Source organism: Neodiprion lecontei, chromosome 6, assembly GCF_021901455.1.
Source record: "Neodiprion lecontei isolate iyNeoLeco1 chromosome 6, iyNeoLeco1.1, whole genome shotgun sequence".
Lineage (NCBI taxonomy): Eukaryota > Metazoa > Arthropoda > Insecta > Hymenoptera > Diprionidae > Neodiprion > Neodiprion lecontei.
The window spans coordinates 29040045-29057608 of record NC_060265.1 but is presented as its reverse complement, the minus strand read 5'-3'; the positions used below and the strand labels follow the sequence as shown (position 1 = coordinate 29057608).

The 17564-nt window shown below is 45.0% G+C and overlaps 1 protein-coding gene and 1 long non-coding RNA gene across 5 annotated transcripts in view; one reads left to right on the top strand and one right to left on the bottom strand.

Annotated features, from left to right (window-relative positions):
* The window catches only part of LOC124295009, a 58819-nt gene that overhangs the window by 26654 nt on the left and 14601 nt on the right, over positions 1 to 17564 (bottom strand). The gene's annotated exons all lie outside the window — the stretch shown is intronic.
* LOC107224470 (fibroblast growth factor 17) overlaps positions 1 to 17564 on the top strand; it is a 98498-nt gene that overhangs the window by 69366 nt on the left and 11568 nt on the right. Inside the window, exon 1 of one of the 4 annotated variants that reach the window (XM_046742949.1) lies at positions 17001 to 17057. The exons of the other annotated variants lie outside the window; for them this stretch is intronic. Within the exon in view, the coding sequence (XP_046598905.1) occupies positions 17038 to 17057 (20 nt within the window). The 5' untranslated portion in view covers positions 17001 to 17037. Of the gene's footprint in view, positions 1 to 17000; positions 17058 to 17564 lie in introns of those variants that run through there. 4 annotated transcript variants of the gene reach the window in all.

Below are 17564 nucleotides of genomic sequence, written 5' to 3'. Positions count from 1 at the left end.
GTTCGTTGTTCCTGCTGTTGCTGTTGCTGTTGCTGGTGGTGCCGATACCGATGCCGATTCTGATGCCGCTATCTTGCAACACCGACGTGTTTCGCCTATCGGAATTTCCACGTACGTTGTTGTACGTACACGCTCACATAAATTAGCGTCTCATCTATCGTGATTGATGTACCTACACAGGTTATCGACACCGATTTTCGAGATTTTTCTACAATTCGTACGATATTTCGAGTCCTGGAGATGGACGTCTCGATGAAGGTCCTTCAATACCTCCCGCAAACTCACAGTAGGTATACTTACTTTACGTTAACGAAAATATACGTTGTACATTTCAACGACCGCTCACGAAGATTCACCAATATATATATACTGATTTTACACCCTTTGCACTGTGTTCAATCATCTCGTTTTCAAGGATCTCGAGTCAAGGTTCAACGATCAGAATGATTCGGATCAACTTTACGGTTCCTACGTCGGAAATCGGTTCGTGCGACGTGTTTTAGCGCACCAGAAATGAACCGTGTATTAGGACAATCGTATCTGCAGTTAATTCGAAATAAAAACCTCGAGCTAACCTTCCTGCACGAAATAATATCTCGTCATTGACGGTGAGATCCTCGCCGATTTCTCTACCGATTTTCAAACGAACTGTGTTTCATTTTAACTCACGGATCGGCAGAATCGATTGATTCACTCATCGGCAGTCCACCTCGCTAAATAGTGTCGGTGATCGAGTTCCGGCAACTCCCGATATTGACCGTGGTACACGCCGGGCGGGTTTACGATGTGTAATTTATGCTCGTGTACCGTCATCGTGAAATAATCGGGACGATACGAAAAAAGGCGCACGGCAGTTCGCTTTTCAAATTTACTCGAGTCCAGTAAGAACCGCATTCCCCTGCGGTAAACGCCGTTGACTCCTGAGTGCTCCTCAAACAAGGTAATGTATTTATAGAGAGGGTACCACGCCGTACAGATCCCAACCTTCTCTTCGGCCAACCTCGATCGCGTCTCGTCTCCACTCCTCTCCTCTCCTCTCCTCTCCTCTCTTCTCCTTTACAGGTATCTCAGTCTCACAGGTGACCGCCAAAAACGACGTTAAATCGATTCGGGTTGACGATCTTCTGGCTGCGCGAAATTACGCCATGCCGATTTCCTGACTGGCGGTGGACGAAGGTAGAAATCCAAAAGCTATTCGCTTGCAGATCAAGGGACAAAAGATTTCAATGATTTTTTAAAAATTTCATGAAATCTAAATCGATTTCGAAGATATTCGGTGATTTCAAACGATTTCAAGCGATTTTTCGTTGTATTGTTAATTATTTTTGCTCAAGATTTGAAAAATTTCAAGCAATTTTCAACGATTTTAAGAAGTGAACAGCCTCTCCGTAGAAATGCTCTAAAACAAATCTCCAAGTTCATGCGTCAAACGGTGTAATCATCTGTGCAGAGATTTTTATAAAAAATCAATTAATCACACTAAAATAACAATTTTCCAAAGTATATATATCGATAAACAATAACGAATCGTCAAGTCGTTGAATTATACTTATATATATATATATAATTTGATAACTATCTCGATGACGTTGAAAAACGAAAGGATTTCCGGACTAATCCGACATTTGCAAATGAGTCCCAATCAAGCTGCGAATCGCACAATGTACGCAATCGGTTCTTAAACGTCCTTCGGAAAGTAGTTCTCCGGTCTGATTTCCGCGTCCTGTACGTATACGTCGACAGCGTCGTAGATACCTATGCATTTCCATACAAACACAAGTATCGAATTTCACCACGTACGTGCGTCGATGCAGGTTATACTGATCATCTAGGCGATTGTTGCAGCCTTGATTCTCGGCTCGTCTTGCAGGGTTTTCCGAGCCATGTGTCGGCGGTGGTTTATGCCCGTGATTATACCGCATCGACCGGTTCTCTCGATTACTTGCGTTTTATACACACTGTGCACGCGTTGTTTCATCGCGATAAATATCGCGGGTAAACCGCGCAGCCACCCCCGCCGATTACCTAATCGCGACAGCTTCGCTGTACCGATGCTTGCTTCACGATCGTTCGCTTAGAATATCTCTATAAATAATCCCTTGAAAACAAACAAACAAACAAACAAACAAACAAACAAACACATGTAGGTATATACGACATGTGTATATTTTAAAGAAGAAGATAAAAAAGAACCGTATAATCGCGATGCCGATGCTGTTGCGCGCGTGCTCTAAACGATTATGCAAACATCGAGACTCTCCTCCGTCGTCTCTACTAGTTGCGCGAGTGGCAATTTATGCAAATCATTCGACACCGGCATATGGCTGCGAGTGATGCACGCGTGCTGCTCCTCCGCATACCTACATCCAGAGTTCCCGAAAAAATTTTTACGGACCGGAGCGATCGATCCGATTAAAAAGATCCTTTCTTTCCTCAGAGAGACTGTGCTATCGGTATCGGTATAAGGTAATTAACTTGAAGAATAATTTTTATTCTCATTATCTTTCGAAGACAATCACACTTGAAGATCCAAAATCGAAATCGAAGCTGTAGCGATCGTCTATCAGAAAATTTTACAACATTATTCTACTCGTGTTCGTTGCTAAACGAGGGTTTTCAAACAACGTAACTCTGCGTATACGTGTTAAAACATGATAACAGATATACGCGTAATTCGTTTTATTTATTTTCTCCCGAAGCTGCGCCGCGCCGCACAAACTTCAGAGGAAAAGTTTTACCAGCGTATGTATAAGACATGCGATGCAGGCGACGCCCCCGTTGTAAATTACATTTGCGGGAGGTAAGGCGAACGAACGCGAAGGAGAGTTAAAGGAAAGACGATGCGGCGCGGCGGCGCTATCGGTTCAAGAAGTTATGCCCACCTCACGAATAACTCCTCAAGTCCTTACGCAGGCAAGGCAGCAGCCGGCGTCTGCATCCTGCAGCTTTCGAAAGAACGAGCTGGAGAACCAGAAACGCGCAGCGGGTCATGCGCTGGGTGTTCACTCCTCGTTCAGTTGTCATCCGAACTTTTTTGCGGGAAATATATGCATATCGTGGAATTTGATATCCGAGAGGAGTCTGCGCGAAACTTGATCCCCGAACCATCGAAATTCCGCAGGCTATTAATAGCGCTGCGAATTAGAAGTAGATGTGGATTTTTACCGCGTTAAAGTTATTTATTTACTTATTTTTTTTTTCTTTTTTCAAACACACAATTTCATTCCGTAAGAGGATGCTTACGATTTTCTAACAATGTATTCAAACTACGGCATGCATGCGTCAGAAGTGAACATACTTCCTCAAACATGGGTTTTCCTGTACAAGGAATACAAAATATTTTGCAAGATTCCGAAATCTGTACAGCCAATCTTTATTCGTCGCGGAAATTTTTTTTTGCCTCTGGATATGCAATAATTTATTCGTAAAAAATAGTCTTTGCGCAGACAGAAATGCCGCAGGAAGTGGAAAGGCCGTCGCAATTGCCTCTAAATACCTGGTCCCCTCTTTCCGCTTCTTCTTTCCATCTTCTTTCAATTTAACTCTGCAACTTACTTTACAAGTTGTTTATTTGTACGATGTACCTACATACACACGTGCGTGCGTGCCTTTAGCTGTGTTGTACAAGCGTGATTACCTGCAGCAGCATTAACGCGGGACCCTCAACTAATTAAGAGCTCAAGCTAATTCAATTATAATTTATACCTTCGAACTCGCCGCCGCCGCTGCCGTCCTCGTCGTCTTCGTCTTCGTCGTCGTCGTTCTTCGGGTTTTCACTTAAACCGAGTTGCCGCAATCAATTACACCCCTAAACGCCGCCATGCCTCTTGTTCTTTCCATCAGGTGTAATTTATAACAATTAGCCAGTTTTGGGGTTTCGGTGATTTTTGCTGCCTCTCTTTATCTCTCAACCCTACTTCTCACGTGCACCGAGATTGAAACGTCCCTCGTTATTTGTTTTGACTGCCCGCCGCTCCGCCCATTCACCTTTTTCTCAGCCTTGCGTATAGTTATTTTATATTTTTAACGTTTTTTTTTATACACTCGAGTTACGATTTTTTTTTCCTTCCTTGTAATTCTTCTTTTTCATACACTGCGGCATATCTCGCTTCTTCTTCTTCTTCTTTTCGATCCTTGCTGCTACAGCCATCTCATTCTTTACCTCTTGTTACACATTCTCGTTGTCGACGTTCTCTTACCGCTCGCCGCAGTATTTCTTCCCTTTTTCTCTTGTCTTTACGATTTACTTTCTTCCTGTTTCTTGCATTTATTTCTCTATACGTGTCTCAGTCTCCTTCTTCTTCTTCTTCTTCTTCTTCTTCTTCTTCTTCTTCTTCTTCTTCTTCTTCTCCTTCTTCCCCTTTTTCCCACTTGGTTTATATACTCTAAGCTGAGAGGTGCTGCAGCGTGTCTGATCTGTGTGTGGATCATGGAAGATGCTTGTACGGCTAGAAACGGGCACTCGCCTTTTTCCACCGCTCTCACCGTCCTCCTCATCCAGTTCTTCTTTATACACGGTATATATACAGGTACCAAGCACCTGTTACAGCTGTGACCAACGTCGTAATTGGCCTTTGAGTGCCTCCTTCGGGCGAAAAGCTTTCCTCCGATTCAACCCTTGAACGCCGCACTGCCGCAAGCAGTCTCTGAAGGGTCGTGAAACGCTTCGTGTTATATTTTTTCTTGTTTTCGCGCAACGCCGTCTCCCTTATATATGTACACTGAAAAAACAACATTCAAATCCATGCTCCGCAATACTAATTGATTATAAAAATGTTTATTTTACGCTCCGTCGTTTTCTCACATTATTTTGAATTCCTTGCCTCGATTTGTGCCGATGTCGCGAATCTCGGAATCGCTGTACATACATGTTATATTATACCTATACCTACATCAGCCGCGTGCTTCGGATGCCAATTTTTATGCACGTTGAACCGTATATATATATATAGGTATGTATGTGTATAGGTATGTACATTGCCTTCGATTCAGCATTCCTTGCGCATTCGTAAGAAGGAATTATATGTATACATTTAACTGGAGTTACCACTATAGGTATGCAATTAATGCGATATCGATCAATAAATTCTCGTACGGAAGCTTCGGCTGCTGAGGAATGAGCTGTGATTTATTTCTCGATTCCTCACCGCGCTGCCTCGATTCTCGTATCATCAAAGTTTCTTTTTTTTTTCTTTTTTCTTACTACGTTTTATCGCAGTTAGATACCTATCCACATTTATTGCAATCGTTCAACGGAAACTCAGAACCACTCGATGCGTTCTCATCATTGTAAACATTGGTGCGTCACAATCCATTCGCGTTTCGTATTTTATTCATTTTTTTTTCACACAGCACGCCGGCGTTACTTAAAAACTTTGTATCATAAATTCTTGACGAAATCGCGAAACGAACTAATGAGAAGAGAACAAACAAATAGAACAAAAATTGAAAAAAAAAAAAAAAAATTGAGAAACGAACGATCAACAATGCCGCTAATTGTGCCCGCGTATACGACGTAAGAATAGAGTTTTGTGGGATTGACGCAATGCAAGACGCACACTTCGCGTATACACTCCGGTACGTCTGTAAAGTAGCACATGCATGGCTAAAAGAGATACCGATGTGCGCGCTGATGCTGTTGCAGCGGAGAAAAACCTTGACGTGAAATTATGATTATGATGTATTATTATCGAGGTGAAGAGCGAAATACTTGTCTACGTCTTCCACGCAACACACACACACACACGGTCAGACGTAGAAACACTGCAGACGTCGACGACGAAGATGAGGCGGAGATGATATGTAATCCGCGGGGAATAATTTGACGTCAACGAATCCGAGCGGCGCGGCGATGAAGGAGAGGAGAGAGAAAAGAAGAAGCGGCTCTGTTTGTCAAATACAATAGGCTTGTATTAAATATATGCTAATTGGTCGAAAATATTTTGCGTGTCTCGATGTCTAGTTTGTTTGCTAATGTAACCCGAGACCGACGACCACCACTCATGTATGCCTAATCTCTTGCTTATAATTTATCACGCGTCAACTGCCGCCTCCTTCTCCTCCTCCTCTTCCTCCTCCTCCTCCTCCTCCTCCTTCGTTCGCGCGTGCGCAGACGAATTCTTTTTCTTCTGATTTTCATAAATTTTATGCTTCTCATTAACTCGTTTCTTTGTTGTTTTCTTTTTTCCCCCAGCTAATTGTTTTTTCATTCAGCTGAAAAAATATTCTCTCACTTCTCCTCCGCGTGCATGTCGAGCCTCTCGCAGATCTCTTTGTGGTTACTTGCGCACGTTGCGAAAAATGTATACGTATACCTAACTCGAAACTGTAATGCACTTCATACGATCACTTCGGTCAGCGCGTTGCGTTGCGTTTGCGAAAATTGATCCTTCGTCCATGGTCACTGCGGATTCGTGATCCGTTGTTTCACCGGCACTTTATATGTACATCTGTAACCGATGTGTGGGTGCATATCGTAGTCGTCGTAGTCTTCGATGGAGGATGATGACGAGAGGATCGTAAACAAATCTCGGGCATTTGTACTTGCTGTCAGAATGATGGCCACTCGAATCTCGGGACGATGCAAATTTTACCCGAAACGCGGATGTTTAATTCATACATTCGCGGCCACGCCAGGAATTTTCGAACCTTCTGTAGCGTCGTTTGCGGCTGCAAAACTGCAATGTGCGCGTGAATGTTGAATGTGAAAACTGACTGGAAAATGTACAAGGCGACGCTATGCTCCTGATCCGTTTTACGATTTGGTATTCGGTAAGAAAGTTTACCTGTTTTTTCTTTTTCAAATTTTACTTGAGGTTTATGGTATGATACAAATTTGAATTAAATAAATATTTTGTTCTCTCGTTTTTTTTTTTTTTTTTTTTTTTTTTTATCAGTGGTAGTAAATTTTCATCAGTATTTAAACTGACGTACGATCGTATAATAATTTTATAGACTCCCGTGTATTAATACGATTTGAATAGATATAAAAGTGTAGAGTTGCTTACGGATATCCTGGTATTTCATCGAATGGCGATAATTAATTTTTTTTAACAGTTTTGTTTCTGCTCGTATACACTTGCGGAGAACTTGAGATGGAAGAATGGCGACTTAGGCGCTGGCGTTATCTCGGCTTGATTGAGGATTCAAGATTTGTTTTTGTAATATACATATATAAGGATAATATCCAAGCCGCCTGCTCAGCATCGCGGGTGGTCCAAGTAGTTTCGGAACTTGAAGCGTTAATAATCATAATCGGAGAAAACTATTAGACACGAGATTGTCTCTTTAAACATTTTGTTGATCATTTAATGGCTCTTTTTAATACCCATCTCGTTATGGGAAGACTGACGAACCCGTACCCCGTGCCATGCACCACGCGCACGGCAATTAATAATAAAACGAGAAAATTATTACAGTAAAACGAAATTAATCGACGCGAGGCATGCTATCGCAAGGAGGATACAGTATGATGAGTGGTGATTTCGTTGCTGGGTTTATATCTACATGGTATATAGAAATATAAAAATATGTCCACACGCGTCTCGTGTCTGTGCATAAACCAGTATTTTTATTTTATTTTTTTTTTATTTTTTTTGTGTGTGTGTGTGTGTGTTTTTTTTCTCTCTTATAAAATTCCAGAATTTTGTGTATGCCGGGAAGAGGGGGCCACTAAAATATTGCGAAATAATTAAAAGACACTAAATTTAAACCGTTGAATAATTATACCTACATATTTTCTGGGATTATACATGTATCTATAGATAGCATCGATTAAGTAAATCTCAACGTCGTCGATATGCTTCGTCTGTTTGTACGCTTAATTGTTATATCTAAAAAAAAAAAAAACAATAACCTCAAGAATAACCTAAAATGATAGTCACGTGTAAGTGTGCCACATGCCTACGTAGTAAACGTTATGTATGAGGATGTAGGATGTAGTGTACCTTGTCCCCTTGAAAATTTAAATTTTATTTACAAAATGAATTCTTGGCGCCGCCGGCACGTGACGTGCTAAAACGCGACTGAAAGAGACTTTTGCGTGATTCCCCTCCTTTCCCCTGGTATTCATTATACGCCTGTCTGTCATCAGCGCACATCGCACGTGTCAACGAATTAATTTTTGAACCACCTACGCGAACTCGAAAGGCTGTATATTATTTCACTTTACCTATTTCTTATTATTATTCTTTTTCGTTTTACTTTTTTTTTTTTTTCTTTGTATTCTTCAATTTTTTCTCTTTTCTACTCACCTGTTTGTCTTCTTAAGTGATCCCTCTCATCATCTTCCTCTTTATCATTCTCCACCAATCGCTACGCCTGACAGCTTGCAACACATCGTACAAACAATTTCGGCCCGGAAATCAACCGTGGTCACAAGGATCGCTCTCGTCCAAGTTGCGACGATATTTTTTCCGTCCACATTTTGTTTTCCGAACTGACGTTTTAAGTCTGCAATCGGATAAAAACTTGCCAATATCATCAATCCTACGGTGACATTATTTTTCCGAGTCTCGCAATTGCTCTTACTTTGCCAAAACTTGAAAATAGCAATTAAAAAAGGAAATTAGTTAAGAATGCGATCACTAATTTCATTAAAAATGATTGCTAACATGTGAATTCCCCGTGAATTTAATTAGTCATTTACGAAAATACGAATCGTCGAACGTCGCTGGTGAACGGGTTGCCCAAATGATGTGAAAAAAAAAACAAAATTCAGCAAAACGTGAACAAATCAGCATTGAGGAATAACGAATGCATGGTTAGGCACAATTAGCGCCGGAATCAATCGACGTTTTCTCGGTCGGTTCGGTCGGTCATCAATATACATAATCGAGGGGCCATTAGCACGCTCCGTTAACGGCCACCCGTCTGCGTCCACAGAGCAGGCCCAGATTCGCGTTAGCGCTGAGCAGCGTGCGCGCAAATCGCAACTGCGATACCTACGCGCAGGGAGAGCGCAGCGCGAGGTGCAGTTAGCCAGCTGAGTTGTTTTGGATGTAATTAGCGAGTTGAGCGTGAGTTGCCGGAGTGAGTAATGATTCGCGTAAGCGCAGCCCGCGTGTCCGTCAGCGGTCATCTAGGTGGCTAGGAAGGCCGGAGTCAGTAAGTCAGTCGTTTGCCGGTTGCGGAGGAGGAAACTTGAGCCTCCGCCTCTCGTTCCGCACTCTGAACAACTCCGAACGCGGCCCTGGATCCCGGTTTCGATCGCGCGGATTAACCCATGCGAAACCGTCTCCAATCGTGATACAGATTGCTGCTAATTGCCGGCGATATATACCCAACGGGGAGCACAGGTATAATTATAATCTTGCCTCCGTGTAATGGGCGCCTAGCCTGACTCCCCGGACTCACCGCGACGTTTAATAATTCCTGCGTCAGCCAAGCCCGCACACGAGCAGATCCGACAGCTTATACTGGCTCAACGAATGCACAGGATCCCTTCGTCGTCCGCCTGATGGCGAGTACCTATTTATTTGAGAAAAGTTGGCGCTAGTCGTCGGTTGGATAATTTATGTATACCTAGTTACCGATGTGCGACTCGTTTCTTGGTTTTCTTTTTTTTTTTTTAATTTTTTTGTTTTTTTTTTTGCAACGTACGTGCCATTTTGAAAGATGTTTATCTCTGCACAGCTTCTGGGTCCACGTGTTTGATCATCGTTTTATAAGGAGAATGACGGTGATGATCGTTAACTAGTTTTTTGCCAACACCTAGTTGTGGAATTTATGCTATGCAACGTTTCCTGCTGAAGGTGAAAAATTATAGAATACTACGAAGTACGTATACAGATAGTGGTAAGATTGTTGCTAAATAGCGGAACAAACCCCGGGGGTGATAACTAGGACACCGAGTCCATTCTTCCTAGTGAGATACTATCTCGGGAGACGCGGCGTAACGTATTATTTATTATCCTGCCGTTGCATATAATATGATTCATTCTTCGGTGTGCGTAGGTAGGTAAGTAACCTAACTTGTCCGCTTATTTCTGATCTTCCTTTTATCCTTTCAGCTTCAATGTTGCATCCTGTTTGCTGGACTGGCCTTGTATCCCTTTTTCTTGCGTTCGTGGTTATTAACCCATTGGCGGTATCGATCGGTCTATCGATCGATTGATCGATCGTTTGTAAGTGGCCGTTAATCGACGAGGTTGGCAACCCCCGTTCGTTTCGTAAAGAGAACTGAATCAAACAGCACCTGGCGGTACACTTGAGCGGGTCTTTGTAAAGCTGACCTGTCGTCGATGGAATTTGCGAGTAACACCACGTGCCTCTGGAAAGCAAAGTATCGCTCTGAAGTCTTCAGGCTGCAATGAAACTATAGTCGATTGATCGACCGATTGCAAGCGCTTGACGACCCTTTACGCGATCAATTTAGTATTTCAGAGGATGAAGTTTTCAGTTGACACCTTCTCTTATCTTCCTACCGCAAGTAAATATCAATGCAACTGCTACGCCGTACGCTCGCAACAACGGACATTGGGAAGTAGTAGTGCGGTTTTCCATTCATTGACGGGGAATGTTTCGCTGTGGTAAAAACCGCAGAAATGCGCGAAAAAGTCGGATGGAAAAAGGGGGCAATTTTTGTTATCAATCTATAACCGATGCTTATCGGGTTCGTCGGTCTCCGGCGATGCAGGTTTGAGCACGGGCGAAAGGCTGGTTCGCAGGTTACTGGCACCAATTAGCAATAAACGTATCTTATTTAATTAACCAGTCTGACTCGTATTAAGCGCTCTCCATTATTGCCATGCAGCATTCGCTCCGGAATGGAATTTCTTTTTCTTCAGAGCGGTTGGTTAATTGGGCTCGCCAAAGTATCGCGGCAACGGCGTGAGAGGTAGCCGACATCATATGCGCCTGTATATCCACCTACGTCCTCCATCAGCTGATCCATTCCATGGGTCCAATCGTCGCGAACTATGAAACTGAAGCTAGCAGTCAGAGCTAGCAGCCAAATCTGATGAGTATCTTGCAAATTGAAAAATGGAGTTCAGTCGTGTCCTCATAATTCTATAATAGTATCGGGGGTTCAAGGTATTTCATAAAATTTTAATTTTCAAACGTCACTATCTTATTCGAATGAGCCCTGTTTTTCGTTACTTAGCTGCAGCATTTCGAAAAGAGACGACGATTTATCGTAATTTGTTGAAATTTGGAAGGAAACTAATTCGAGTGTATACCAAACCAGGTGCACACCTTCCGCTAAGTGCGATTTGTCAGATCAATGTGAAACCTGTCGTCTTCCCATTCTTGATGAGAAGAGGAGAGTTATGATCGTCAAAAGTCCGGTGACGCGACGTTTTCTCGAGTAGAATCGAGTCTTCAGGTGTCTCTGTCAGGCGCGCCGTCAGTCTGAAAGCTTCGAGCGCCGCGTAGGTTTGTTTGACAGACGCTCATTGTGGACCTACACACATGGCGTCTTGTCACGGTCGCACGCACGAGCGAGGATTCGATGGAAGGCGAGGCTGTGAGCACGGCAAGACGACCACGACGACGACGCGACTCGTATAAGCCGAGTGTGATCCCATTCGCCACGCAAGCCCGAGACTCAAAGGGAGAGCCGCCGACGAGGTGGTGCATTGCCTGCCTCCAGTCGGATCAAGACGAGTGACACTCGAGACCGGAAACGGGCAGGAAAACGGACGGAGAAACCCGTGAAGCAAAATATTTACCTGCCATTCGATGCCCGGAGGTAAGCCACGGGGCCGCGGACCCTCATGGTCTGTATGGTCGACCATGGTGAACTTCGAGGTTCACTGCACCGTAAGAGAAAATCTACACCTCATACATTATTTAAGGCATGAAGGACCACGTGAGACAGTGAGGAATACTGCTGGTTTAGAGGTTTCAGAGATCACAATTTTGGAAGTGTTTCCCGGAATTTATACAGAGCTTTGCATGTATCGAAAAAATATCGATCATCGTGCAATTTTAGTGGCAGAGTTACAGCATTAGCAATTCTGAACGTGGTAGTGATAATCGAAAGAATCGACCATGAACGGTCCCATTTTTTTCTTTATTTTTTTCATCCGGACAACTTGTCAACGTTGGTTATTTAGACGTTTCGATCGTGTGTTCACGTATACTCGTATCACGGTGAAATGACCAGTAGTAGCGTTGGTATCGAAATGATGTACCGCATGATGTAGTTTACTGGTACAGATACGAAGCAATGAAGAAGAAGGGGCGGATCATATAGGAATACACGGTTGTCCAGGTATGTAATGAGCATCGCGACATGTTGACAGAGTGGTAAATCATGCAGGTTTGGTTCGGTTCGGTATATGCAGGAGGGAAATACTGTTTGCTTAACCCAGAAAACGGTCAGAGCTGAGCTGATAGCTCAACTTTGAGGGCTCGTGAACGTAGCTGTGCAGCGAGGAGAGGACTGACTGCAGCTTATCGTCATCTCGGTAGTAGCTACGCCGCTATTCGTGTACGTATAAATACGAACAAATCGTCGCCGGCTTCTCAAACATCTCCTACCCACAACTCCTACACGCGTGGACGTATCTGCGTGGGCAGTGAATGTACGCGCGTTTTCGTTATTACTCTACTTACTTCCTCCTTTCCCATTACGTGGATAGACCGGGATAATACAAAAGTCTCCTACGGTAGCTTGGATGATGAGAGTGTCTGGAAAACGGACATTCGCGAGTCCATGTTCAATTCTGGCCGATCAATCGACCTCGCGAGGTTAAGTGGATGAGAGACGGATTAGGTGTTTTTAGGAAGCGCCATGAGTACGGGCTCTTCGGATGATCGATTCGCATCCGCGGGTCTCGGACATCGGGTTGCTCATCAGGGTTGCCCTAGAAGTGCAGCGGCACTTTAGAGGGCTCGCTGCGACGCCGGTCGGTTTCGGGTGACCACCGTGGTTTCAACAACCCGACTCGCCGTGAGTCATAACTGGGTTTCTGGTTCTCAATGTTGAATCTCGGATCTTTGAAAGCTCCTCCGATTAGGCGCTCTGTACGCCAGTCTTTGGCCCCTGGGACCGACGAATTCCCAGACAAATTATACCGGTACCCACGCGGTCTACTCCTTGCGCTATCGGCGCCCAAAATGAATTCCTAAAACTCAATTAACCGCAGCTGTTCAAAAGTGCATTAAATAAATAAGAGCTGGGCGTAATGAATCCTCGAACCCCGAAGATCGGCTTTTCTGTCATTATACCGACCAGTTCCCGTTGCGCGTGTCTGCCAACGCGATATCCTGCTTAAAAGGTCCCGGCCATCCAACCCTTTTAAGTAGTTGGATTTAAGTAAAACGCCAGGAATGCTCGACGAGCAAAGTATACAGGGTGACGCATTATCAAACTTTTCCTTTAACCCCGTCTCAATCTTAATCTGTTAAAATTCTACTTCGGTTTCCATTTCCTAACTTATCATCGATTCGTTCTTGGCTTTAGAATCCACCTCTTTAGAAGAAGTTGAAAGGTAAAAGAGAATGTAGGTGAATTAATCGACCATGAACGTCCCCATCCGATGAATGGAGTTCCGTTCTTCGCCGCAAGGTCTAGATACGCCGTGACACTCCGGGCGCTTTGTTTCCTGACTGCAGACCATGGTTTATTTCTACAGAACAACAGAACGGATCGATCCTCCGCCGCATTGACGTTACGCCACGCGTGGTATATTACCTTATACACTGGTTGCATCACGAGACAGCGTAAGAAAATGGCGCGGACCACAACAGCGGTGTGGATCGATTCCTTGGCGTAGAGCCTCGGAATGACTCACCTTGGCTGGAGGATGGAAAAGGGTTGAAAATTTGACAGACGCTGTTGTGGTGGAAGTTTATCGTGCTGTCTCGTGTCAACCGAATCGTTGACATCATCTCGGAACACGTAAGTCAGGTCGGTGGTATAAGAAGAAGAGGATCGGTAGAGGAACGAAGGAAAGAGAAGAGAATGGAAAAGTGAAGCAAAGTAAAGTCGTCGTCTACGAGATTATCACTAAATGGTGTCCGCGCGGCGCCAATCGCATCGAGTTCGTCTCACTCGCCCCGAGGCTCCCTCTCTTATTTTCTCGCTTTCTCACGCACCGTCGTGACGTCAAAGTCGATGTCGGTCCTCCGCATAAAAACGTACAACGCGCACCTCGGCCATGGTTTCGAACAAAAGACCCCGTGGACGTTGCACGGTTAAACGTTCCTGTCGCGGAGTGACATCTGCACGGGGTGATGTAGCGGCAATTTGTCTTGGTTCGCTTCCCGTTCGAAGCTGTGCTGCTGCACAGTCCGTGGATTTGTTTGTATGAAAGAACTCGGGGCGTTTGACTGTGGCAGTTTCGAGAAATTACTCCAAGGAAAATTTAAACCTGTTTAAGTGGTCCCCTGATTTACAGGCGTAAACAAAAAAGTGGTAGGAAAGCAATAAAGGAGAAAATAAGAAACCTCGGGATGCACACCGAGGGGAGATAATGCATCTTCCATTGTTTGGCCGACGGATCACGTACCACCTTCGTTAGCGTCTGCATTATTCCCTAACCGGAGAGATCGAGTGAACCGAAAGAAAGGAAAAAGGATCAAGAGAACAGGGAAATGTATACGCTCTTTCATTCCGATTCATCCCTCTTTCTTCCTCTTTCACGTATACTAAACCACCGGGAGAATATCCGAGAGAGGGGACGTTTTGTTTCACCGACTCTCTTGTGGCCGATCTTCGCCTCGGCCCATCCGTCCCGCTATTTGTTGTTCGAACCTAATCTCTAATGGCCTCTATGGGTATTTAAATACCCATAGCTCTGGCCCACCCACCGTCACGTGTCTCATACAGCATCCTCGGGGCTGCATCGTCTGATCGTGAGCTCACTCTTGATGGAGCTACAGAAAACAATCCACTAAAGCTCCTCAAGGATAAGGAAGAACAGGATATAACGACAGAGAAAAGAACCGGTGTTGATAAAAATAAAAATTCCGCCCACCGCTCTAGTCCAGTTGTCAATGAATGGAATGAAATGTGACACCGTTCTTCAGACGAGTGGTTAAGTTGTTCCGCTTTAAGCTACCGCTGCTTAAGGACACGCGAATGGAACGAAGAGTTCATTTCGATAATCAAGTCCCGCGGCTGAAGTGTTTTGAAGTACGAGTCGTTCCGGCGAACCAGTGCGTCATCGATCCCCGTTCGATCCTCCCCGCAGTGTTTCCATTCTCTTATAGTTCCGTTGCACCCGTTTTTCCCTCTGCTGCAATTCCGCCGCGACGGCCGTCCGGACGTCGGGACTTCTTGTTCTTCCTCGTTCAAAAAACGTGACGCCGATTTACCCGTTTTCCCAAGTGCTAGGTACGCATGCACCACCACTGACGTATGTATACAACGTGCATACAATGTACCTACTACGTGCGCGTTCGTTGCAACGCGCTACGCTTGTGATCCGACGCCTCCAACGCTGCTCGCACTTTCAATCCCCCCTGACTCCACCGATAAGTCGACGACCGAGAAGCGGAGAGTCACACGAGCAAACTTACTCCACGTACCCAACCGCGTTCACCTCTTATCGTCCGTTACCCCCCGATCGTGATTGATGTTACCATTTTTATGCGCATGCACCTTTTCTCATTGCGTATCCGTAGTACACGGCTCAATGTACGGGGTCGAAAGTCATCTGAAAGGTATTGGACTTGAACGTTTCCTCGTTATACCACTTCAGGAAAGGCTGCTTCTACATCGGGGATCATTGGTGCGACTCGATGAGTAACAGCTGTTTTCAATTCTGTGATTGGGCACAAATAACTGTCATCAAACAATCTATGAAACCATCGTAACTCGGACAGTCGAATCCAAAATCACCCAACTGACTCTCGTTCAACTTTTAGCCAAATAAAGATCCAGCTGAAAGGCTTAGGTATAAAATGGACTGTCGTAAGAAAGAGAGGAAGAGGGGCGAAATCGACAGCGCAGCGGGCCGTGTGTGAATCGCAATAATTTGGCGCTCTGACATCCGTGAAAATAGACGATTGAGACGGACGCGATTCGAGACGGTCGTTAGTGAGCGTTTAGGCAGCTTAGTGGGTCGATGCGAAATCGGGGCAATTACACGCCGTTGGTTGTATGCCGGAGTCACCCCTGTCTCCCCTGTCTCCCCTTCTCTATTTCGTTCCTCGTCGCACTCTGTACGTGTATCCAGGTCGTTTCTAGGTCTTTCTTCTCATCGTCCTGTGAGGGGATCCACCGGTGTAGAGGGAGGCGGTTGCGGGAATTGGGCGGGTTGGGGGGAAAATCTATTGAGCATGGGTGATTTGTCGCGATTTGTTCTGCCTGTTTGGGAAACATTTGGGGGTTGGCGACGATGCCCGACTATGGTGATGACGATGGTTATTCCGACGGGCTTTGTGGTGTTCCAGGTGATTCGGCCCCCTCTCTGCGGAGAGAAAAAGAGGGAGAAGGAGGGACGGAGCGAGCGGGCAGCACGCGGCCGAGAATCGATTGCGGCTCGTGTCGCCTCCGCACAATGGTAGTAAATTTTGCGGTTTTCAATTCCCTGAATGGAGACGTTACGACCTCGTGCCAGAATTCCGGCCCATCCTCGTGGTCAGCATTGGATTTTCTCGCCAGAGGCCCGCCGTCGCGGGAACTGGGAGCGAATCTTCCCCCACCCATGCATACCGAAATCGTAGGATCAGAGGATATTCGCTATTGACAATTGTCCATTTCCATTCGTGACTTCCCACGGCGAAGGAATCATCCTATTACAGTTCCGTTCCTGATCGCTTTAATGTTCAGTCAACTTTTTTCGCCTCACCTACTACCAACTGCTAACCTCATGCCGCGCAACTCGTTATCTAATCTTTTCTGCCTCGCCGACACTATTTTATATTGTGCCAAGTTGTGAACCGAGTCTTGTCCCGGTGTTACAGCTTTGTGCGAATTCCGAAAAGCAATGGTGTTGATTCGGGTGTGAAAATCTCCATGATCGGTAGTGTTTTCGTTTTTCCGACGCAGTGGCTTACCGGTGACATCTCAAATCGGTGGATGTATCCTTAGACGCTCCAAATATGATCCAAACAGTCTGCTGGGACGCGAATAGTTAAGAAATGTTTTGTGCTCGTGGCAGGTGAGTCGGAAACGTGTTCCTCTAAGTGCACTCTTTATTTGTCGCCTAAATTCCTGCTCAATTTTGACGATTTTTACCCGTTCCATGCGCAGCGAATATATCTGACCTCAGCTCGACTGCGCACCTACGGAACGTGACAATTTTATACGACACGTGCCGTGGTTCGTTATAAGCAACTATTTTGTTTGACTAATGATAAAATTTTTCCCACTCCTCCTCATCATAGTGTGAGAAAATTTCTTGAGGTGTAACGCGTAGTGTATGGCCTCGGGAACGGGCAGCCGGCTCGAACACTGCACTCGCAAATTAGACTGATTAACTGCCGAGCGCTGCAACAAGGTTCAAAAAACGCTTGCGCACCACACGGCGAGCGCTGGCCGAGCTCCGCACGTTCAACCCTGCCTCAGCTGACCGACGCAATTAAATTCTTGTAACATGAGAACTGAAACTCCCGCTTACGCCTCTCGCTCCCCATATTGCGCAAGCTTGCGCGTTTAATGTGCGCGT